General features: G+C 42.3%; 1 protein-coding gene and 1 pseudogene across 2 annotated transcripts; one reads left to right on the forward strand and one right to left on the reverse strand.

Moving 5' to 3' along the window:
* Positions 1–535: 535 nt before the first annotated feature.
* On the forward strand, positions 536–2,875 carry LOC308102202 (vesicle-fusing ATPase-like; the record flags this gene model as incomplete). Its single annotated transcript, XM_080451803.1, has 1 exon — positions 536–2,875. The coding sequence occupies one exon, from the start codon at positions 536–538 to the stop codon at positions 2,873–2,875; it is 2,340 nt and encodes a 779-aa protein (XP_080307929.1).
* A 5,090-nt stretch (positions 2,876–7,965) lies between these two features.
* Positions 7,966–26,157, reverse strand: LOC308101791 (pleckstrin homology domain-containing family A member 1-like; annotated as a pseudogene). Its single transcript, XR_013934988.1, has 11 exons — positions 26,021–26,157; positions 25,434–25,590; positions 21,818–21,874; positions 21,272–21,317; positions 20,809–20,906; positions 20,384–20,490; positions 16,599–16,715; positions 13,558–13,626; positions 11,516–11,644; positions 8,499–8,573; positions 7,966–8,359 (listed from the first exon to the last, which is right to left on the reverse strand). The product of XR_013934988.1 is annotated as a pleckstrin homology domain-containing family A member 1-like (transcript).
* Positions 26,158–26,658: the final 501 nt, after the last annotated feature.

Genomic DNA, 26,658 nt, shown 5'->3' on the forward strand with positions numbered 1-26,658 from the left:
TAGCTTGATGTTGTGTGTTTGTTTCAGCGGATCAGATCATTTTAGAGGGAAAGGTGCAGATAATAACGTCTGAGCATTCAAATGCCAGATTCTGGACACCCTGTCTGTGCAAATCGGTGTTGATAGGGCATGCGTGGCTACGGTTTCTGTTTGTTGTGGTGACGTCAGTGCAGAGCTCTTTTCAGATAAGCTGTTAAAGATGCTCTTAGATCTCGGCTTCGTCTGAGGACAGTAAACCATGAAGCATCAATACAGATCCCACTGAGACTCTATCTGCAAGACTAGACCTTCAAGACATTGACCAGTTTAGCTCCAACTAAGAGAGAACTTATAGCCCTCCAAACGAACCCGGGTAGCTGGCCACAGAAACTCACGTCCTACAGATTTGTTCACACTGATTCTCCTTCTCCCTCTTCTGCTAAGGGGCACCTCGATTTAATTCCTGCTTGGATCCCATCACAGCGGGTCTTTTAGAGACCGAAAGTTAGAGAAAGGAAGTGAGACAGAGTGAGTTGAGTACGGCAGAATTAAAAAGATGGCAGGACGGAAAATGAAAATTACAAAATTACCAGCAGTCGAGCTGTCACTGACCAACTGTGCCTACGTGAGTAAGAGGGAGCCACCATTAGAACAACATGTCACGGTGCGCAACAAGTCCGTGAAGTATGTCTTCACTGTGAAGACGCACGCCAGTATCGACCAAGGATCCATGGCCTTCGGCTTCTCACAGAGAAAATGGGCGAACCTGATGATTGGCGACGTGGTCGAAGTGGCCAACTACAAGTTTGATATGTCCAAGCAGTGTGTGGTCAACATTACGATGGAGATTGACTTCTTTCAGAAGAAGAATGTGGACAGAACTAAGCACTATGATTCTGACAAGATTTCCGCTGATATCATAAAGAACTTCAAAGATCAGGCTTTCAGCGTCGGCCAGCTGTTAGTTTTTGCCTTCAGTGATAAGCAGTTTGAATTAATGATTAAGAACATGGAGGTCAAGGATCCCACAATCCTCAAGGAAGCGAATACCCCTGGCCTACTGATGCTGAGCACCAGCAAGGTGTTTTTGGAGAAGACTGAGGGATCGTTGCTAAACTTGGTTGGGCCCGGGAAGCAGCCTATGAGTGGAAAGGAATCTAAGCCCGGGGAACCTCGTCAGACGGCAGTACAACAGTCCTTCATCAGCCCAGAGTGGAACTTTGAGCAGATGGGCATCGGAGGCCTCGACAGGGAGTTCACTGATATCTTCCGCCGAGCCTTTGCCTCCAGAGTCTTCCCTCCGGACATAGTGGTACAGATGGGCTGTAAGCATGTGAAGGGGATCCTGTTGTATGGGCCCCCAGGCTGTGGTAAGACCTTGATGGCCCGGCAGATAGGCAAGATGCTCCACACCCATGAACCAAAGATTGTAAATGGCCCAGAGATCCTCAACAAGTACGTGGGAGAGTCTGAGGCCAACATCAGGAAACTGTTTGCAGACGCAGAGGCTGAGCAGAAGGAACTGGGCACCAATAGTGGCCTTCACATCATAATCTTCGACGAGATTGACGCCATCTGCAAGCAGCGAGGCACCACGGCCGGCAGTACGGGGGTCCATGACGCCGTGGTCAACCAGCTCCTCTCTAAGATAGACGGAGTGGAGCAGCTCAACAACATCCTGGTGATTGGAATGACTAACCGACTGGACCTGATAGACGAGGCCCTACTGAGACCCGGTCGAATGGAGGTGAAGATGGAGATTGGCCTGCCAGACGAGAAGGGCCGCATCCAGATCCTTAACATCCACACAACCCAGATGCGCAAGCACAAGCTGCTGGCGGAAGACGTGAACATCGAGGAACTGGCCGTGGAGACCAAGAACTTCAGCGGCGCCGAGCTGGAGGGCCTGGTCAGGGCCGCCCAGTCCACGGCCATGAACAGACACATCAAGGCAAGTGCCACAGTTGAGGTGGACATGGCGACGGCGGAGAACATGCAAGTGGACAGGAACGACTTCATGACTTCGCTGAAAAATGATATCAAACCCGCTTTCGGTACGAACCAGGAAGAGTACGCCAGTTACATTATGAACGGCATCATCAAGTGGGGCCTCCCGGTGTCCGCGGCTCTGGAGAACGGTACGCTTCTGGTGCAGCAGACAAAGGCCAGCACATCCACACCGCTTGTCTCGGTGCTGCTGGAGGGTCCCGCCAACAGCGGCAAGACAGCCCTGGCCGCCAAGATCGCCGAAGACTCACAGTTCCCTTTCATCAAGATCTGCTCGCCGGGCAAGATGGTAGGACACTCGGAGTTCGACAAGTGTCAGGCCATCAAAAAGGTATTCGAAGACGCCTACAAGTCCCAGCTGAGCTGCGTCGTGGTAGACGACATTGAGCGTCTCTTGGACTACGTGCCGATCGGCCCGCGCTTCTCCAACCACGTGCTGCAGGCCCTCCTGATCCTGCTCAAGAAGCTTCCTCCGAAGGGCCGCAAGCTGCTGATCATCGGCACCACCAGTCGCAAAGACGTGCTGCAGGACATGGAGGTGCTTGACGCCTTCAGCACCACCATCCACATTCCCAACATCTCCCGAGGAGAGCAGCTCATAGAAACCCTGGAGCTGATGGGCAGCTTCCAGGAGAAGGAGAGGGCCTCCATCGGCGCCGCGGTCAAGGGCCAGGGGCTGTGGATCGGCATCAAGAAGCTTCTCATGCTCATCGAAATGGCGATACAGATGGACGCCGAAAACCGAGTCGCCAAGTTTCTGACCTTGTTGAGAGAGGAAGGAGCGCTGGGTTGTGAGAAGGTGGGGGATCTTGACCCGCGGTGGAGCCGCATCGTGAAGCATATGCAGCCTCTCACGCTGTCGAGGTGGCAGAAGCAAGCGAGTGGCTGACGAGCAGTGGTGTAAAGTAACTAAGTACATTTACTCAAGTATTGTACTTAAGTACGATTTTGAGATGCTTTTACTTTACTGGAGTGTTTCCAATTGTCTATACTTCTACTTCTACTCCACTGCATCTCAGAGGCAAATATTGTGCTTTTACTCCACTACAATTATTTGAAAACTTTAGTTACTCGTTACTTTGCAGATATCAATTAGTACGTTATAAAACGTACATTAACCACTTTAGCCCTATTTTAAACCTCGGCTATTTGAAAACAGCCGATCAATCAGCTCACAACGTGTCGTTGTGAGGTTTTGGATCTGCTATTTTCAAACATTTTGGTACTTTTACTTTTGGTACTTTAAGTACATTTTGATACCAATACTTTTGTACTTTTACTCAAGTACATTTTTAATTCCGGACTTTTACTTGTAACAGAGTACTTCTACATTGCCGTATTGATACTTTTACTTAGGTAAAACATTTGGGTACTTTTTCCACCACTGCTGGCGAGTGAGAGGAAAAAAACTGATATTGCACATGACCCATCCCCGAGCTTTCTCTCTTTACCACACATGTCTGACCAACTAAACACAACCGATACTGTTTACTTTCTTTACGTTGGTGTTGGCAATTATGCATTTTAAACTGTTTTCAACCCGGTGTACCTCTTTTGGGCATGTCATTATACAGTAGTGCTTAATTGGTTAAATGAAATAAAGTTCAGTTTATGTGTTTATTTTTTTATCAATCTAAAAGTTGTCTCTTTTTTGTTTATCTTTTTTGCTTACTGTTGCTGCCGGGCAGAAACCTCTTATCTCCATATTTTACACACTTGTGTTTTTTTGTAAATATTGCCCTACTTGATCATACTACAGTGTCACACAAAAGCATCAAAAGTAGAAGATCCAGCTTGTAGATCTGCTACTTTTTCTGTTTTTGAATTTGAATCCTGAAAAGTAACAGTTTTGGACAGAGCTTTCCAAGAGACGTTATATAAGTAGAATGTTTTCAAATAGACTCTTTAATCAAATCTAAGTGGTGAAAATGTATTAGAAAATGTTGCACCTTTTTGACAAATTAACGCCCAAAACATCAGTAAAATGTTGCACCTTTTTTGACAAATTAACCCCCAAAACATCAGTAATCTATGGCTGTCTGGAATACATGAGAAATGTATGTGATATCACAGCCATTCTAGGGCTCTTGCTTTCTTGTTAGACTAAATTGTTTCAGTCTAACAAGACTAAACCTGTTTTTGTATGTATTTGATTGATAGTTTGTTGCAATAAATACATGAAATGGAAGTTGTCTGATTCAATCTTGTTACTGTGTTATCCCTGTGTTGTTAGAATAGCTCAAAAAGCCTGTAATCGATCATTGATTGGTCTAGGACTCTCCAAATACAGGAGGTAGATTACATTTTCTCCCCTGTCTGTCTGCGAGCCTGTGTGTCCGTGGCTAATCTCACAAACCAACTACACCAGCTTTTTTTCATTTCAAAGACCCACCAGAGTGTACAAATGGAACCAAATGGACCCATAAGGGTCATGGTTTGACGACCATGCAGCCTTATGCAAAGGTTAAAAAGCAAATTAGTTAGCATGTTATTTAGACAGACCCAGGTTCATTTATTGACCTGGCATCCTATAGTTTGTATAGTTTCAATTTACAGATTCTTTATTTGTTGATATTATACTATTTAGACTGATGCTAGGTTCTTGGTTTAGTTATGATCCTAGATTACTGAGGCACTACACTGTATCTCTGCATTTGATGTATGTGTTTACCTTGCTTACTGTAAGTCGCTCTGGATAAAACGTATGCTAAATGCCTGAATTGTAATTGTAACTGGGTCCATTTGAGAACCACTGCACTACACAATGTCTCGTGCAATCTGACAGTAGGCCAAGGATGTCAATTCCTGAACACTTTATGGCATGGCACCTTAGAGTGTAAGGTGCCATGCCATAAACTATCTAGTTAGCGTGACCTGAGTTGGCTCTGTACTTAGACGTATATTTATTTTTCTCAGTCTACACCAAAGCTCTACCGCAAAAATAGCCGATCTACAAGCTCACAACACGTCATAACGCGACACCTTGTGAGCTTGCAGATCTGCTATTTTCGGTGAATGTTGCCACCCAGAATTGAGATGGCTTTATCGTTCATATCAGAAAGTGTGGGTGTGGAAAGGCCAATAATCTTGGAGGCAATGTGTGTAATGCTGAAAGGTTATTTTTGTTGGACATGGTGAATTGCTCCCTTTAACACATTGCCTGCCAAAGACGGACATGTCCGTCTTTTAAAATACTCCCGTTTACCGCCAAAGACGGACATGTCCGTTTTTGCCCCCCCACACAGAACCAGAGATATCGCTATCCAAAGATTTACTGCTCCATTCCCTCCCTGGTTAACTTATTACTTAAAAATCCTGTATCTCGGCTCCTGTGTACTTATTTTTTTTACCATGTATTTTTTGGTGAAACATGCTATTTTCAACTGGCTGCAATTATGGAACGGATTACCGCGATCAGATACATTTTTTTCCACGATTCTACGAGACTCCTGTGTGTGTAATAAGGGGATCACCGAATATTTTGTGACTACTTAAAAAATTGTTTTAAAAAAAAACTCTGGCAGGCCTTTAAAGTAGTTAGGATTAAAGTTAGAACAACAAATGACTGAATGTAAGGATTAGCAGTTTCCATGCAGTCGATAGTGAAAAAAAAATAAAGAAAATACAACAATACCACAATCAGTGTTGCCATGTCCACTTCTTATAAGCGAGTTTGGGCTTGTTTTTCTGTAAAGTCGCTTGTAAATATTGGTAGTCGCATGGTAGTGTCGTTTCTAAAATAAAGTTGCCTATTTCATACCTAGGCTATTTGAAAATAGCCGATCTACAAGCTCACAAGCTTTTAAATCAGCTATTTTCAAACATTTTTGTACTTTTACTTTTGTACTGTGTGTAAAATATACTTTGTACTTTAAGTATATTTTGATGCCAATACTTTGGTACTTTTACTCAAGTAACATTTTGAACACAGGCCTTTTGCTTGTGACAGAGTATGTTTATATTGTGGTATTGCTACTTTTACTTAAAGGAGGAGTTCACCCATAAAATGACTTATTTTCTATCAATTACACACCCCAAGAAGCCTTGATTTCATGGATTAATTTTTGTTTTTGTGGCATTCCTAAGACAATAATTTGATGACCGTGTGTATTTCCGGTAGGAGACACAAATAATCTACTTTGTGTCTCCTACCGGATACATTAGCCGGTAGGAGACGGGAATCAAATTATTAGCTTAAGTTAATGCGACAAAAACAAAAAATAATCCATGGATTCAAGGCTTCATAGGGTGTGCAATTGATAGAAAATAAGATTTTTTTTGGGTGAACTCCTCCTTTAAGTAAAATATCTGAGTACTTTTTCCACCACTGTCTGAGACAATGTCACCCCTTGTTGTTTGCACATTATGTCAAATGTATCCTCTGCATTTACCCATCCTAAATATTAGGAGCAGTGGGTGATATTAATACATTTAACCATCCTAACTATTAGGAGCAGTGGGTGATATTAATACATTTAACCATCCTAACTATTAGGAGCAGAATATGATGCGGTTTGAATAAACCTTCTAAACTCTGTTTCATCTAGTAGTGAAACATTCAAATTCCACAAGGTGGTGCTAGAGTACTTCTATCATTTCCATGTTGTTAACAAAGCTCCATGATAACAGTTATTAATGCTCCATGCACACCAAGAAAATATATATATTTTTTAAAGTATTTCCTTTTATTTTAAAGTAATCTCTATGCACACCAGGCACACTAGCTGAGATTTGAGTGACAGGTACCTTGGACACGCCAAATTATCAGAGTTGTAAAGTAACTAAGTACATTTACTCAAGTACTGTACTTAATTACTAATTACAATTTTGATGTATTTTTACTTTACTTAGTATTTTCAATTTTCTATACTTTTACTTCTACTCCACTACAGTACTTAAGTAAAAAAAAGTAAAACAAAAGTTAAGCAATTTTTTGGACCATTCCAACTAACAGGCACCTATCCTAAGTCTGACAGCGCTGCACTGCCGTTTTATGCCACAGCGCCTCCTGGAGGCTGCAAAAAAAAAAGACTTGATTGATTGATTGAATACTTTATCTATAAAGACATGGAAACAGTACATGGAAGTACAATTCACAATCATAGGTCCTCTAAACTGGATCGCTCATAAAAGCACTTGTCTTATTTAAAATGAGATCCACACGCACTCACATCATAATGACATTTAAGAAGACATACAGATATACGCTACTATGCAGAACGTCATACAGTCAGCTTACAGGTTACTGGTATGAAACACAAGACATGAGGAGGAGGGGGACAGGTGGGCCAATCAGACGGCAGGCCAATCAGACGGCAGGCCAGTGGGAATTGTCCCGGTCCTCCCGACGGGTCAAACCGGGCCAGCCTGAGTACATGTACTTATAGTTGTACCTGAGTATATATAGTTGTACCTGAGTACATGTACTTATAGTTGCTACTACAATCGTACAGTAAAACTGTGAGAATGTTGCTAAGGGTAGTATTCTATTTAGACCGGGAAAGTATCTGTGTCATTTTAAGATTTCTTTGGCTATTCAAAAATAGCAGATCTACAAGCTCGTACAATTTTTTTTAAAATTGTGAACATGTGTGCAAATCTTTGAATATATATATTTTTAAAGCAAACATTTGTAAAATATGTTGTTCTAGGGACCCTTCAGAAGCAAAGATTTGAGTTACAAATGTTGTTTAAAAATACATTATGCATTCAAAGGTTTGCACAACATGTTCAAGAGTTTTCAAAAATAGCAGATCTACAAGCAGGTTTTTTTTTATTATTGTTGAACAGCCCAAAGTCTAAAATGATGGTTATAGCAAAAAAGTGACACAGTATGCGTTAATTTATTCTAGACTGATAAAGTTCTCTGGTTTTCTTTGATCACATTGTTGCAGATGGGGTATAGATGGGTTAATATCTCTGCCTACTGTTCTCTCAGTCTACCTCAGGTCTTTTATAAAAATGAAAAACAAGGGGAAATAAAAAAAAATCTAACATTTTATTTCACACTTTCAATATATTTCAGAATGTTTTAAAATATCAAAGAATGCTGACGTGTGTATGTGTGTGTGTGTGTGTGTGTGTGTGTGTGTGTGTGTGTGTGTGTGTGTGTGTGTGTGTGTGTGTGTGTGTGTGTGTGTGTGTGTGTGTGTGTGTGTGTATAAACACATCATCATATCAGGGTCATTTGAAGGTCATTGTCCTCGCTTAAGCCCCGCCCCTCTCCGCGTGGTTTCCACGACGACGCCTCCTCCTCGACAACCGGGTCGTCTCCCGCGGCGACGGGCGGCGGCGGGGCCGAAGCAGAGGATTGTGGGAAGTGTAGTTCCTCATAGACGGGGAAGTAGAAGGTAGAGGCGGAGTCACCGTTGTCCTGGAAACGGAGATAGTAAACACAGTGAAACTGTAAGTAATCATGGGGCCTGGGGGTCTTCAACAGGGGGTCCGGGACCCCTAGAGGACCCCTCAGAGTTATTATAATAACAACATGCTTAGAACACAGCAGAACCTACTGCAGTGGTTGAAGACGCAGAGATGGTCTGTGAGATCTGTTTAATCCAACTGTGCATTTCATCTGGACTGTCACACTGAGAGAGAGAGAGAGAGAGAGAGAGAGAGAGAGAGAGAGAGAGAGAGAGAGAGAGAGAGAGAGAGAGAGAGAGAGAGAGAGAGAGAGAGAGAGAGAGAGAGAGAGAGAGAGAGAGAGAGAGAGTGGGGAGACAGAGATGTGGGTTTATTATTGGCTTGTTTTATTGTGTGTGTGTGTATATGTGTGTGTATATGTGTGTATGTGCGTGCGTGCGTGTGTTAGAGGTCTTCGGATAAAGCATGTTACCCGAAATACCCGAGATATACCCGGGACCCGGCTCGGTCACGGGTCCATTCTCAAGAAGTGACTCCGGGTCCGGGTCTGAACCGTTACCGTTTGTCTCGGGTCTCAGGCGGTATTCACCTCGTATTCCTAAACAAAACCTCAGTAAAACTATGCCTAAACCTAACCTTATTCCTAACCTTAACCTCAGTAAAACTATGTATAAACCTAACCTTATTCCTAACCTTAACCTCATTAAAATTATGTCTAAACCTAACATTATTCCTAACCTTATCCTCAGTAAAACTATGTCTAAACTTGAAATTATTCCTAACCTTAACCTCAGTAAAACTATATCTAAACTTAACCTTATTCCTAACCTTAACCTCAGTAAAACTATGTCTAAACTTGACCTTATTCCTAACCTTAACCTCAGTAAAACTATGTCTAAACCTAACCTTATTCCTAACCTTAACCTCAGTAAAACTATGTCTAAACCTAACATTATTCCTAACCTTATCCTCAGTAAAACTATGTCTAAACCTAACCTTATTCCTAACCTTAACCTCAGTAAAACTATGCCTAAACCTAACCTTATTCCTAACCTTAACCTCAGTAAAACTATGTCTAAACCTAACCTTATTCCTAAACGTAACCTCAGTAAAACTATGTCTAAACCTAACCTTATTCCTAACCTTAACCTCAGTAAAACTATGTCTAAACCTAACCTTATTCCTAAACGTAACCTCAGTAAAACTATGTCTAAACCTAACCTTATTCCTAACCTTAACCTCAGTAAAACTATGTCTAAACCTAACCTTATTCCTAACTTTATCCTCAGTAAAACTATGCCTAAACCTAACCTTATTTCTAAATGTGACCTCCGTAAAACTATGTCTAAACCTAACCTTACTCCTAACCTTAACCTCAGTAAAACTATGTCTAAACCTAACCTTATTCCTAACCTTAACCTCAGTAAAACTATGTATAAACCTAACCTTATTCCTAACCTTAACCTCATTAAAATTATGTCTAAACCTAACATTATTCCTAACCTTATCCTCAGTAAAACTATGTCTAAACTTGAAATTATTCCTAACCTTAACCTCAGTAAAACTATATCTAAACTTAACCTTATTCCTAACCTTAACCTCAGTAAAACTATGTCTAAACTTGACCTTATTCCTAACCTTAACCTCAGTAAAACTATGTCTAAACCTAACCTTATTCCTAACCTTAACCTCAGTAAAACTATGTCTAAACCTAACATTATTCCTAACCTTATCCTCAGTAAAACTATGTCTAAACCTAACCTTATTCCTAACCTTAACCTCAGTAAAACTATGCCTAAACCTAACCTTATTCCTAACCTTAACCTCAGTAAAACTATGTCTAAACCTAACCTTATTCCTAAACGTAACCTCAGTAAAACTATGTCTAAACCTAACCTTATTCCTAACCTTAACCTCAGTAAAACTATGTCTAAACCTAACCTTATTCCTAAACGTAACCTCAGTAAAACTATGTCTAAACCTAACCTTATTCCTAACCTTAACCTCAGTAAAACTATGTCTAAACCTAACCTTATTCCTAACTTTATCCTCAGTAAAACTATGCCTAAACCTAACCTTATTTCTAAATGTGACCTCCGTAAAACTATGTCTAAACCTAACCTTACTCCTAACCTTAACCTCAGTAAAACTATGTCTAAACCTAACCTTATTCCTAACCTTAACCTCAGTAAAACTATGTTTAAACCTAACCTTATTCCTAACCTTAACCTCAGTAAAACTATGTCTAAACCTAACCTTATTCCTAACCTTAACCTCAGTAAAACTATGCCTAAACCTAACCTTATTCCTAACCTTAACCTCAGTAAAACTATGTCTAAACCTAACCATATTCCTAACCTTAACCTCAGTAAAACTATGTCTAAACCTAACCTTTTTCCTAAATGTAACCTCAATAAAACGTTGCCTAACCCTAAACTTATTCCTAACCTTAACCTCAGTAAAACTATGTCTAAACCTAACCTTATTCCTTACCTTATCCTCAGTAAAACAATGTCTAAACTTAACCTTATTCATAACCTTAACCTCAGTAAAACTATGTCTAAACCTAACCTTATTCCTAACCTTAACCTCAGTAAAACTATGTCTAAACCTAACCTTATTCCTAACCTTAACCCTCAGTAAAACTATGTCTAAACCTAAACTTATTTCTAACCTTATCCTCAGTAAGACAAATACAAGAACCGTTGGTCCGCAAAACAACTGGGGGCGAGCGTGTTTTGGGGCGAGTCTTCCGGACCAAACAAAACACTTGCAAAAACAACCTCAGCGTGTTCACGCAGCAATGCGGAGAAGTTGATATTATACCAATGAAACGTGAGAATGACCGTGATATGTAAATATGCCAGTAGGCTGGCTGGCAGAGCTGTATTCTATAACAATGAAACAGGAGATTTACAGATACATGTAAATGACACTGTAATCACTCTCACAAAAACTGGACAATTATGCGTCCGGTCAGAGGTTGAGCTGGAAGGAGGACAGCTGGGTCAAAAACTTAAACCGGACTGTCCGGTGCACATTTCTAGTAATGGCCCGGGTCCATTCGGGTATCGGTCCTTCATATTGGAACATAGGCCGGGTCCATTCGGCACCGGGTCCATTAGGGTTAGGGTCTTTATATTTTACCCATAGTGTGTGTGTGTACCTGTATATAGAAGGTTCTAGAGTGTGTCTGGATCTCAAACAGGTTGTCTCTGGTGGAGTGTTCAGTGTGATCTGACTCCTGGACCTTCTGGATGTCCTGCAATGATATCGCCCTCAGTGGCTCCCTCTCCTGGACAGACAGACACACACACACACACACACACACACACACACACACACACACACACACACACACACACACACACACACACACACACACACACACACACACACACACACACACACACACACACACACACACACACACACACACACACACACACACACACACACACACACACACACACACACACACACACACACACACACACACACACACACACACACACACACACACACCAAGAGGCAAGGCTTGGATATTTACAATGAGGCCAATACGGAAGAGAGACAGTTCATATAAATGGCCAGTAGGTGGCTGCAGGTGTCAGAAAGAATATTCTCTCATTGTAAGCGGATGGGTTTTTTGACGAACTTTAGACTAGATTTTCTTACCTTAATAAAAATTGTCATAAATACTATATGCTTCCAGTCGCTAGTTTAAAGTCTCCTTTCAATCATCATGATATGCGTTTTGCTAAATTATGGTCCCATTTATTTTAAAATTGACGATAAAGTAGGCTATGCTCCAGGAGGGGCGGGATGATTTGATTGACAACCTACACAACCAATAGCATTCATTCCCCGCCCCCGCTCTTGATTGACAAGCTACCCAACCAATAGCATTCTTTGGGGATTGTTTTCCGGTTCCCTGGTCACATGTCTGGTCTCAACCAATAGCGCTTGAGTTCCGGCGTGGCCAATGGTATATATTAAAGATGGCGGATTGCACGTTCCTCAACAATCGGCTTCATTTACGGTCTGTAGAAACCAATGGGTGACGTCACGTTCCCTTCGTCCATTTATTTTTACTGTCTATGGCGCACACGCACAAAGTGGTGGAAAAAGTATCGATACTGGAATGTAGAAATACTCTGTTACAAGTAAAACTACGGAATTCAAAATTTACTTGAGTAAAAGTACAAAAGTATTGGCATCAACATGTACTTAGAGTACCAAAAGTAAAAGTACTCATCATGCAGAATGTCCCATTTCAAGTTTTCAAATGTATAAAAATCTTTTGAAAATCTACAAGCTCACACTGCATCGCATTGTGACGCATTGTGAGCTTGTAGATCGGCTATTTTCAAATGGCCAAAATGTATATAGGGCTGAAGTGGTTAATGCATGTTTTGTAATAATAATCTTCATCTACAAAGTAACTTGTAACTAACGTTTTCATATAATTGTAGTGCATTGCATGGACAAAACGTGTTCATTTGTCTCTGTATGGTGTTTCCTTTAAAGGTTCAAATGAACCAATGGGATGTTATTTCAGCCTGTTACCAGGCAGAATCTGAAAATAATACACACTTCAAGGATTAAGATTAAAAACAGGTGAGGGAAATAAGTGAATCTGCTTTATGCACGTAGAGGAGTGGTTCTCTGACGTTTTCATGTCAAGGACCCCCAAATGAATATGTATTTGGTTATGAGAGTGTAATTTCTTAAATTACACTCTGCCAGGGACCCCCATCTGAAATTATATTGTGCCAGGGACCCCCATCTGAAAATACACTGTGCCAGGGACCCCCAACTGAAAATACACTGTGCCAGGGACCCCTATACAATATTTCTGTTATTAATTGTTTCACAAATATTCCCAATAACAAATATTTTCAATTAGTTGAATAGTATTGGTTAAATAGCATTGAGGCAGGTTGTGAGCTTGTAGATCAAAAACAAACAAGCAGCAACAACAACGTTTTGACCTCAGATTAGAAAAGGATATTTTGTCCCTTACCGCCCCCCTCCCCCCAACACCCCAACCCCCCCCCCCCGGGCACCCTCTGAGCGCACCCTGGAGCCTGTTGAGAAACACGACACTACAAGGTGTGTGTGTGTGTGTGTGTGTGTGTGTGTGTGTGTGTGTGTGTGTGTGTGTGTGTGTGTGTGTGTGTGTGTGTGTGTGTGTGTGTGTGTTACCAGGTCAGATTTGTAGTAACTCAGAGCGTTCTCGTCCAACAGGAAGTAACGTCTCTTCCACGTCTTCATCTGGGGAAGAGGAAGATCATCCAATGAGAAACCACATAAACCTGTGTGTGTGTGTGTGTGTGTGTGTGTGTGTGTGTGTGTGTGTGTGTGTGTGTGTGTGTGTGTGTGTGTGTGTGTGTGTGTGTGTGTGTGTGTGTGTGTATATATGTTGTGGAGTCTCGCTAGGGGACCGCCTGTCAGGTAAGCGCTGCACCATGGGGAGACAGTGGATGAGAGGCAGAGAGAGGACCGGGAGACAGCGCTGCAGCCCATAGACATATAAAGGTAGACGCCTCCTCTGGCTCTGAAGCGTCGGCATCTCGGACGCACTTCCGCTTCCTCTATGCTTCCGGGGGGAAGCTGGAAACTTCCGTGTGCGTCACAAAAAGGGGCGTTCGGTAGGCCAATCAGAGGCAGGTGGGGTGGGTCTTTTCTTAACTCTATAAACGCCATTGACTCGAAAACGCGTCAATTACTACTTAATCCACCCACGCCATTGACGCGTTTGACGCGTTGGATTTGCGTTCATTGTTTAATCTCTGATCGCGCTATGCTGCTTAAAATCCAATGTTATTCTCGAGTTCCACTTACTTCACCCATATCTGCATCCGGTTTCATGGCCTGGGTTCCGTTTCCGGTTTTTGATTATTTTCCCCCGGTCATTTTCGTCCAAAATAGGTAAACAAACGGTTTTTCACACGGTATAACGGACAAACGGACAGCTTCTCTTCTATAATCTATGGTCTGGGTGACGATCAGTCATCGCCGTCGTGTATCACATCGTAATTTTGACGATCAAAACAATCTGGGAGGACGTCACATCCGTTTTCATGTTTTTCCCTGTCTAATCGCTCAAGAAGGGTAACAGTGACACAAGGAGCTGATCAAGCTATCATGTGCTGCTCTCTAGTGGCGGATTTGTGCTGCGTCTTTAAAAAACAGTCTGATCAATTATTTTCATGAAAATTTTCAAAATATAAAAATAAAAAAAACACGAAAATTGCTGGCAATGGGGGAGTACTTTATGAAAATACTCTGGCAGTCAAAGAGTTTAAGAGGCAGCCGCGCAGCAACTAGTCAGTTAGACGCGCTGTGATTGGCCAGTAGTTAACGTGATGTGATTGGTCAGTAGTCAAACAGCCCCCCGGAAGAGCCTTGTATTGAGAGACCAGTCGTTACAATGAACTGCAGAGGCCAATGAGGTATCTAGGTTTCTATATCTATGCTGCAGCCTAGGCCGCGTCATCGAGGGGCGGTACCTTCCAATCTACCTCCTCGATCAGCCCCAACTCAGCGCACCTGCGTGACCGGCCGGGCGTCGGCTACAAACACTCTCTGCTCTCTCTCAGTAGACACTGACTCTCCATGGTGAACAGACGGGCGCTCAGGCGGTAAACGATACACTCCACTATTTCCCTTCTAAAACCCTGTGTTGTTAAGTGAAATGACCGCTAAATCCTGTGTCTTTTTATGTTATAGAGCATCGCAGTTCCCGCCCCTTCCGGGTTCCACCACAAAATACTCAATGCATTTTTCCCATTGACATTTCCAAAAATATTTATATCAATTAATTTAAGCCTAGAATCAAGCCAATAAAACATGACCATCATCATGACCATAAAACGTTTGATTATGTGATTTTTTTTTTGTTGAAAACGGCAAAACAAAGGGTATTTATTGAATATAGTATATCATATAATTAAATATAAAATAAAATAAAATCACAGAAAAAAACGTTTTATGGTCATGATGATGGTCATGTTTTATTGGCTTGATTCTAGGCTTAAATTAATTTATATAAATATTTTTGGAAATGTCAATGGGAAAAATGCATTGAGTTTTTCCTTCCGGCACCAGGAAAAACCAGGAAGTGGGCGGGAACTGCGATGCTCTATAGGCAACCGTGTGGAACATGTAAAAAGACAGACGTTAATGTGATGACAGGACTGGGCCCCCTACTTGGGAAAGGACCTTCCCACAAAATAGCCTAAAAGTATAAACAATACTCTCTGAGTGTGAGGAGCGAGCTGGAGCCCCGCAGCCCCCTTTGAAACACCGTCTTCGAATGCTATCAATGCATTGAATGGGAGATTATCACGTTTTATCAGACCATTGAATGGGCGAGTAGGCGACGTGTAGGCGATATACTGACCTACCCGCGATTTGTCAGACCATTCATTGGGCGTAATCAGGAGCTACTGACCTACTTGGAGGCGGAGCAGTCCCCACAACATTATTTACGATTCTGTGCCTATCGGTACATAACTCCAACGGCGCTGAGTAGGCTCAGGCGAACATCACACCGTTCAGGACGGCAACTCGGTCGCTTTAGCTCCCTCGTGGTCCTTCACGGGGTTCCAGTTCGCCTGAGACTGCGCGCCTCCGTCATGGTCCGAAACCAAAACCAAAACCGACACTGAACTATTTAAGTCATCTCCGTTGGTAGGTCAGTATGTCTTGATAACACCCAATGAATGGTCTGATAAATCGCAGGTAGGTCAGTATGTCGCCTACTTCGCCCATTCAATGGTCTAATAAAAGGTGATAATGTCCCATTCAATGCATTGATAGCATCCGAATGGGGTGTTTGAAACAGTATCATACAATGCCTGAATAATTGATGCATGGACTGGGCCCCAAACCTGGGAAGAACCTCTGTTATGATTATTCATGATTATTAGATACTTACCTTTATGATTTAAATGTTATCCAGTACCTCTGTGCCATTATCTAAATAAATACCCAGTTATGGGCTTGTACCACCACTGTCTGACTCTTGGCTTTGATCGATACCCCACAAAGTGTATACTGTGTGTGTGTGTGTGTGTGTGTGTGTGTGTGTGTGTGTGTGTGTGTGTGTGTGTGTGTGTGTGTGTGTGTGTGTGTGTGTGTGTGTGTGTGTGTGTGTGTGTGTGTGTGTGTGTGTGTGTGTGTGTGTGTGTGTATATATATGTATGTGTGTGTGTGTGTGTGTGTGTGTGTGTGTAACTGACCACAGCTCCTTGTTTGACACACCATCCACTTTTAATCCCACAATGCACCTGTTGTTCTCCAGACAGGAAGTACGGCTGACCACGCCTTGAATGGTCATGCCCCGCCCCTTCCTGTTCCTAACAAACAAACAAACAGGAAATGACATCATACAGTCAGCCATCCTCAAACACAGACATAATAAGGTAGACTCTGGGCGTTGGAACGGATAAAGCTCTGGTGATTCACGCCGCGGTGTCCCCAAGCAGTGAGATGAATCACAATCAGGTTTATTGTCACATCACAAGTTTTACAAGGTAAAAAGTGGGTGAAATTCTGCTTTCGTACATCGTTCCCATGGCAACGTTCTTTCCATAGAAAGAAGAGGGGGAGGAAGAAGAGGGGTGGGGGGGGAAAGTGGGAAGGGAGATCAAGTGAGAGAACAACAGAAAGGCCAAACAAGTTATCTACATATCTACACTAGTACCTGAGATATAAAACATATGACGAAGGTGCCTGAGCATAGCAGCAATGTATACTGTGTATGATATACTTATGGACGTTAAGGTGCTTAGAAGAAAAAAAGAAAAGCAAAATAAAAGACCAAAAAAATCAGTGCGTTATAAATGGTAGAAAATGGTAAATGGTGCATTTATAAAGCGCTTTTATCCAAAGCACTTTACATAGATTGTGCATTACATTCACCCATACACACACACACACACACACACACACACACACACACACACACACACACACACACACACACACACACACACACACACACACACACACACACACACACACACACACACACACACACACACACACACACACACACACACACACACACACACACCGATGGAGGAGGAAACCATGCAAGGCACCAACCTGCTCATCAGGAGCAGTTAGGGGTTCAGCATCTTGCTCAAGGACACTTCCACACTAACTCTGGGGGAACCCGGGATCGAACTCGGAACCTCACGGCTTCCATCCGGCCGCTCTACCGGCCGCTCTACCCCTGAGCCACTGCCGTCCCATACATGGGATTAAGGTGCAAAAAGTCAATGCGTGTTGACCGCATACCACTGACCCTGGTATAATCCACATAAGGTGGACTGACCCTGGTATAATCCACATAAGGTGGACTGACTGACCCTGGTATAATCCACATAAGGTGGACTGACCCTGGTATAATCCACATATGGTGGACTGACCCTGGTATAATCCACATAAGGTGGACTGACCCTGGTATAATCCACATAAGGTGGACTGACCCTGGTATAATCCACATAAGGTGGACTGACCCTGGTATAATCCACATAAGGTGGACTGACCCTGGTATAATCCACATAAAGTGGACTGACCCTGGTATAATCCACATAAAGTGGACTGACCCTGGTATAATCCACATAAGGTGGACTGACCCTGGTATAATCCACATAAAGTGGACTGACCCTGGTATAATCCACATAAAGTGGACTGACCCTGGTATAATCCACATAAAGTGGACTGACCCTGGTATAATCTGCAAGTAGTTCCATGAGGGAGAGCAAAATAAATGCACCCCTCCTGTTCCCAAGTTGATTTCTTGGAGTGTAGGTCGGCTACTTTCGCATCAGCTTGTAGATCTGCTATTTTCATCATTTGGCGTATGGATACAGTGGAAATGGTGTTCGGCAGTGGTGTAAAGTAATTAAGTACATGTATTCAAGTACTATACTTAAATACAATTTTGAGGTATTTTTACTTTACTGGAGTATTTCCAATTTTCAGTGCTTTTACTTCTACTCCATTACATCTCAGAGGCATATATTGTACTTTTACTCCACTACAATTATTTGAAAACTTTAGTTACTAGTTACTTTGCAGATATAAATTATTATATTATAAAACACACATCAACCACTTTAGCCCTGTTTTATATATAGGCTATTTGAAAATAGCAGATCTACAAGCTCAAAACGCGTCGCATCGCGACGCGTTGTGAGCTTGTAGATCTGCTATTTCCAAACATGTCTGTACTTTTACTTTTGGTACTTTAAGTACATTTTGATGCCAATACTTTTGTACTTTTACTCAAGTAACATTTTGAACACGGGCCTTTACTTGTAACAGAGTATTTCTACATTGCAGTATTGATACTTTTACTTAAGTAGAACATGTGAGTACTTTTTCCACCAGTGAAGAGGCAGGTGATAGGTAGAAGGAACGAGGTGGGTTGTACTATTGACAAGGTCATCAGGAGTCAGAAAAGCTGCTGCACAACGGGCGAGCAAGAGGATTCTAACCCCAAGGAGGAGAGGAGGAGGAGGAGGAGGTGGAGTCTATACTGCCATACTTAGAAGACTTGCAGAAGGGTGTTCGGGTGGCTCAGTGGTAAAGTCACTGCCCTCCACCACGGAGGTTGTGGGTTCGAATCCACCGTGGTGCAACCGGCTTTGTCCAGCGTCTACACGAACACAACTTGTTCGGGGGAGAGAAGCCGGGCGAGGAGGAGGAGGGTGATATCGGTCGTTGCACGTAATACTATGGGCTTGGGGGGGGGGCACATGTCAGCGGGGAGTGTTGGGCGGGAGGAGTAGAACGAAGGTTCTACGTCCTCCTGGTGGGGGCTCCTCACTGGCAGGTGAGTCAGTAGGATACGACAACAGTGACAACACAGAGATGTGTGTGGGGAGGAATTCATTGGCATAACGACTACATTGGGGAGAAAAAGGGGTAAAAAATAATTGGCTACTCTAAATAAAAAAAAATATAAAAAAAAATACTTGCAGATTCACTTTCAACTAAAAATTCTGGCATTGTCCGTCTTTTAGCTTGACTAGTCTCTGGGAATCTTCATGAGTACGACTTATCATGCCACACTTAGGACATTTTCAGGTTCAGATTCAGCTGAGAGTTCTGACATCGTCCGTATTTTGGTTGAATAGCTGTCTGGCAATATCCTACTCACGTAGAGAGCAGCTAGAACATGAGCTCCATCGGGATTAAAGGACCCAAAGTCGGCCAAACCTCCTTTTGGGAAGATCAGATGAAGATCAGATGAAGATCAGATGAAGATCAGATGAACCCCGAGCTCTATCAGACTATTCTGCCGAATAGCGGGAGGCTGTCAAGGTCGTGAAGTGCTTCGCTACCATTTCTTCTACCTATCCGAATTATATTATGAAGATACAGACTGGTAGGGAGATTACTGCCTGGGACTTTTATTGTTATTTGTAACAATCTGTAACAATTATGCTGTATGATGTATTTTTATCCTCTATCGCAAAACCCCTCTTAATAGATATTTTAATTCCTGCATTTAAAGACAAACCTGAATAGTGTTCTGTTCTGTCACAATGGATTGTATCCATCATTCTCCTGGTTATAATGTAAAACTATAGTATTGTGAAACTTGTGGATAAGCCTTAAAGGTTACCTTGACTAAAACTAATACCTCTGTCTGGCTATTTCTGTGTTGGTTAAGAGACACTGAGGCAGCCATGTTGGAAAGGGTAATAAAGAGACACACGCACGCGCGTGTGCACGCACGCACGCACGCACACACACACACACACACACACACACACACACACACACACACACACACACACACACACACACACACACACACACACACACACACACACACACACACACACACACACACACACACACACACACACACACACACAGTGTGTGTTGGAATGTCAGTCCGCAAGAGAAGAGGGGAGGAGAGTCACATACCAACACAGACATGACAGGACCTGTGTGTGTGTGTGTGTGTGTGTGTGTGTGTGTGTGTGTGTGTGTGTGTGTGTACCTGTGTAGCAGTAATAACAGGAACTCCTGCTATATGATCTCAGTCTTGTACGCAACCTGTCTGAGGACGTCTTGATCATGTGACATCATGTCACATGACTTTGGTACCTACAAAACACACACACACACACACACACACACACACACACACACACACACACAGTTCACATTAAAAATGAAATATTTTGTATGTTTTTACTTTATCTCATTTGAATGTATTCTTTATTTATTTGTATTTAAAACTAATTTATTGTTTGTGTATGTGTGAGTGTGAGTGTGAGTGTATCCATCTATGCATTTGATGAATTAGCTTGTGTTTACATTGCTTACTGTAAGTTGCTCTTTTCGATCTGCTAAATGCATACATTGTACTAGTAAGTTGTGTGTGTGAGTGTGAGTGTGAGTGTGAGTGTGAGTGTGTCTTACACTAATCTTTGTAGTGTTGTTCAGAACATTGATCCAGTCAGTCAGATCCTGATGATCATTGGCCTGAAGGAAGAACTGTCTCACACCTGCATTTATCACTGGACAGACAGACAGACAGACAGACAGACAGACAGACAGACAGACAGACAGACAGACAGACAGACAGACAGAGTGTGAGAGAGAGAGACAGTGTTTATTCATGAGCTGGTCTACCTGGCTCTCCTTGACTGCAACACACACACACACACACACACACACACACACACACACACACACACACACACACACACACACACACACACACACACACACACACACACACACACACACACACACACACACGCACACGCACACATTCCACTAAATGTTTGACGTAAAAACGAGTCACTTCCTTATTTACATTTTGACCTTGTCCGTGTGTGTGTGTGTGTGTGTGTGTGTGTGTGTGTAGACAGACACTCACCGAAGCAGAACTCTGCTTTAGGACGCAGCTTGGTGGCATCACTGACCTGAGAGAGAGAGAGAGAGAGAGAGAGAGAGAGAGAGAGAGAGAGAGAGAGAGAGAGAGGTCTGTCTCCTCTTACTTCATTGTATGGTGTTGTGCAAACATAGTTCAAATAGCAGATCTACAAGCATTGAGTTGTTGTCAGGCATGCAAACAGCCCCGAGGTGAAAAAGGTGACAACATGTTGTTTTCTTTCGGGTCAGGTGTCACACAATTGCCCTATTTGGGTTCAAAAAGGTGACTGTAGCTGAAAAGTGACACTTTTGCATGTCTGTGTTGTGGAACATTCCACTGTTTGTACCTCTAAAACCTCTCCAACCTCTTGGCAGGAAGTGAGATCAGCTGTGTACGTGTGTGGATGTCCGCGTGTGTGCGTGTGTGTGTGTGTGTGTGTGTGTGTGTGTGTGTGTGTATGTACGTGTGTGCACGTGCGTGCGTGCGTGCGTGCGTGCGTGCGTGCGTGCGTGCGTGCGTGCGTGCGTGCGTGCGTGCGTGCGTGTGTACCTTAGAGATGTAGGAGAGTTTGAGGGAGCCCACGTTTCCTGTTCCTTCAGGCAGATTCTGAAACAAGAAGCAGGAACATTCATGTCACATACCTCACAGTGTGTGTGTGTGTGTGTGTGTGTGTGTGTGTGTGTGTGTGTGTGTGTGTGTGTGTGTGTGTGTGTGTGTGTGTGTGTGTGTCTTCTTGTATCAACACGTTTTTTGTCCATTTTCTTACTACTAGGGTTTGGCTAGTGGTGGGAGAAGTACTCAGATATTTTACTTAAATAAAAGTAGCAATACAATACTCAAGTAAAAGGCCTATGTTCAAAATGTTACTTGAGTAAAAGTACAAAAGTATTGGCATCAGAATATACCTAAAGTTATAAAGTAAAAGCACTGAAATGTATGAAAATAGCAGATCTAGCAGAAACTCATAACAAAGGGTGATCACAGCGATCCAAACAATAAAGCAAAATAAAGTGTATAAATCAAAAAGTACTGAATTGGAATCCTGAAAAGTAACATTTTTATGTAATTTCAAATGCATTTAGTTATACTTATGTTAACTTTATGAACTTAAATACAAATACATTGGACATAAACAACACAATATAATTTGAATACTAGTCATTAAGCTACTAATATAGACTGAAGTAATTAAAGCGGGTCATGTTTGCATGTTATGAATCATAACAGCTGAAATCAATAATATATAATATCACTATTCTGATATTAACCTGCGGGCCGCATTAAGTGAAGGTGGGGGCCGCATGTGGCCCCCGGGCCGCCAGTTGCCCATTCATCATCTATAGACAGTATAGATTCTATACTGTCTGAATCAGGTTTGTTTGCATTCATTTACGGGCTTAAAAAAGCTCCTCCAGAGTGGCTTTTCCCCATTGCTCACCTGGCCACAATCACCCACCACCAGGTATAAATGAGTAACCACCCCCTGTGGTTCAGTGTCTTTCTCAAGGGCACCCACAAGTTACCCACAAGTTATTTTCATTCAAATGAAATGTGAATGAACTTGCTCTAATATTGACTTTAGTTGATTTTTCAGTCTTTAAAATATAGTATTTCTTAATTATTAAATAATTACAGCTTGTAGATTGGCTATTTTCACGATTTCAAATTGTTTTTAAATAATAATGAAAAAGGAACATACAAGATTTCCACCCGACAGCCATAATATATAGCCAATATATGGTTCTGTATCAGTATATGAGTCCGTTTTTGCAGATTTCATTCTAATTGGCTACTATGCCTGCATATGAATTTCATGAGCCTGGGTAGGTCACCCTGGCTTGGCGGAGATATGCCCTGTAGCGCACACTCTGCACAGCAGCAGCAGGTGAAAGCAATTCACTTAAACGAGGGTTGTGTTGCGCACCAAAAAACGGACTAAGACTTTATTGCTGTTACCATGGATAAAGTAAATTCGACAGTGGTGAGTGACTTTCATGTTTACAAGTACGTATATCTCGCTGGCTGGTGCTACTGTTGTTGTTGGGGTGGCTGGGGTCATAAACAAAACACGAACGACTAGTTGCATGGGAGGCGTTGTGAGCTTGTAGATCTGCTATTTTCAAATAGCTGACTTGCTTCTTTTGGGCTGGTTTTCCTAGACCTGGTTGCTTGTTTTTCCTCACAACACTGGCACTGATGATAACTAGACGGCAGCCGTCATAGAATCAAAATGACCCCGCTGGGAGTGGTGGTTGCGTTTGTGGTAGAGTGAGCATGGGTTTGTATGAAGAGAGATAGCGCATTTGCGGTAGAGTGAGCATCGGTTTATATGAAGAGAGAGAGCACATTTGCGGTAGAGTGAGCATGGGGTTGTATAAAGAGAGAGAGGCATTTGCGGTAGAGTGAGCGAGCATGGGTTTGTATAAAGAAAGAGCGCATTTCACACACAGATCATTCATAGGGGAAAAAACTAAACGAGTCATTAGAGTCATCTTGTCTCAAGTCGAGTCGAGTCGGGAGTCATTGGCTAGCAAGTCCGAGTCGAGTCTCAAGTCTCGTTGGTCTTTTACCTTCCAAGTCCGAGTCGAGTCGCAAGTCTTTACCTTCAAAGTCCGAGTCGAGTCGCAAGTCGTCAAATATGCGACTCGAGTCAGACTCGAGTCGAGTCACAATGACTCGAGTCCAATTGTCTGGTGACACGCATGTATCCGAATAAGGCAACCTATTTTGGGCATGGCCGTCTCAAAAGTCCTGTTGCGTCACATTAGTCTAGAGGTGGTAAAAATGCACTGGCTGAAGGGGAACACTGCTGATTGGCTGAAGGGGTTGTCAGTCAACGGGATTACTCCCGCCCAACTCCAGCCCACAGCCAAATTGCCGAATGGGCGATCATGCCAGACTCACTCCTGAAATCAAATGGAAATTAGATTTTCCGGAGGGAGGGGCTTTACCAGGCCAGGTATCAAATATAAACATCATGACAACAATCGACCAATTCATGGCTCCTACACCTGAGGTGATGCAACTTTGATGATGCAGAGGGCCACTATATTAACACACTCACTACAGAGGAACACATTACATATACTGTCTGTTTAATGATGTAGAGGACCTCTATATTAACACACTCACTACAGAGGAACACATTACATATACTGTCTGTTTAATTATGTAGAGGACCACTATATTAACAGAGACACATTACATATACTGTCTGTTTAATGATGTAGAGGACCTCTATATTAACACACTCACTACAGAGGAACACATTACATATACTGTCGGGCCATTCTATGTCACACAAAAGTAGCAAAAATAGCAGATCTACAAGCTCAAAACGCGTCGCACTGCTTTTGAGCTGAATCTGTAATTCAGATTTTTTTTGTTGCTATTTTTGAATTGGAATCCTGAAAAGTAACATTTTTATGTAATTTCAAATGCATTTAGTTATACTTATGTTAACTTAAATACAAATACATTGGACATAAACAACACAATATAATTTTAATACTAGTCATTAAGCTACTAATATAGACTGAAGTAATTAAAGCGGGTCATGTTTGCATGTTATGAATCATAACAGCTGAAATCAATAATATATAATATCACTATTCTGATATTAACCTGCGGACCGCATTAAGTGAAGGTGGGGGCCGCATGTGGCCCCCGGGCCGCCAGTTGCCCATTCATCATCTATACTGTCTGAATCAGGTTTGTTTGCATTCATTTACGGGCTTAAAAAAGCTCCTCCAGAGTGGCTTTTCCCCATTGCTCACCTGGCCACAATCACCCACCACCAGGTATAAATGAGTAACCACCCCCTGTGGTTCAGTGTCTTGCTCAAGGGCACTTCCACACTAACTCTGGGGGAACCCGGGATCGAACTGGGAACCTCACGGCTTCCATCCGGCCGCACTACCGGCCGCTCTACCCCTGAGCCACTGTACCGCTCTACCCTTTAACCACTGACGCCCATTTAATGTGTTATCCTGGGTTTAAGTTTATTGTGATTTTACGTGTATATCTTTTACAAAAATCAAATCACACACACGCGAACACACACACACACACACACACACACACACACACACACACACACACACACACACACACACACACACACACACACACACACACACACACACACACACACAGAGTGTGGTACCAGAGGGTTGTCCATGTACCACAGCAGCTCTCCTCTGTGTGTGTCCAGGATGAAGTATCTTCTGAGGAAACGTCCGCTGGTCGTTGTTTCCTCGATGTCCAGAAAACCACACGTCCTGCTTTGAACGTCTGTGTACGGCATGATGGTGACCTCTGACCTGACAGGACAGAGGAGAGGAGAGGAGAGGAGAGGAGATAGTAGAGAAAATATATTTATTAGAATATATATATATATATATATATATATATATATATATATATATATATATATATAACATATTCAACTTCAATGGTTCCCAAACGTTTTAGCTCAAGTCTTAAATTAGATGTTTGCTCTAGTGAGAATAGCAGATCTACAATATATATATATATATCTAGTATAACATATAACGTAAAGAAATAGAATAACTTACACATGGTACTGATCATTTATTGTAAATAATAACTTGTTTACGAGCTACAGCAACAACAACAATGTGTGGTTTCTGTTTTTTCACAAAATACAAAGACACACCTGGAGCTGTGTCACAACAACACACCTTTAAACACACACTAAACAAACACACACACATCTATAAACACACTTACCTGGACCAGTGGTTACTTCACTTCACAGCAGCTCAATGGATTCGATCCGATCCGATCATAAACCGAACCGTAGTGAACTGTTCCGTAGTGAACCGTACCGTCAGAAGCAGAACGTCTCTTCCACCTGGACGTCTACCTGCTTCTCTAGCGTCAAGTTACACAACAAAAGCTTCACCATTTCCGCTTTGAAATATCAAAATAAAACGCCACCGTTTCTTCATCATTATTATTATTACAAATAAAAACACTTCAGACACAGTGGTACTACATTTTTTTACTTGGGTAAAAGTATCAATACTGCAATGTAGAAACACTCTGTTAGTAAAAGTAAAAGTCCAGAATTCAAAGTATTGCTATCAAAATATACTGAAAGTACCAAAAGTAAAAGTAGTCATTATGCAGAACGTCCCATTTCACTAGTTTTCAAATGTATAAAATGTATACAAAATCTTTTGAAAATAGCAGATCTACAAGCTCAAAATGCGTCTTATCGTGACGTCATTACTGGTCCGCTTTGGGATTTCAGAATAAACGCCTGGTTCAGCGCATCTCAACCATTGATGCATATAGGGACACATAGACAGTGTGTTGGTGCCCTCCTGTGGGGATAAGATACAATCACACACTTAACCTATCCA

The sequence above is a fragment of the Gymnoscopelus braueri genome (assembly GCF_963280865.1).
Source record: "Gymnoscopelus braueri genome assembly, chromosome: 15".
Classification (NCBI taxonomy): domain Eukaryota; kingdom Metazoa; phylum Chordata; class Actinopteri; order Myctophiformes; family Myctophidae; genus Gymnoscopelus; species Gymnoscopelus braueri.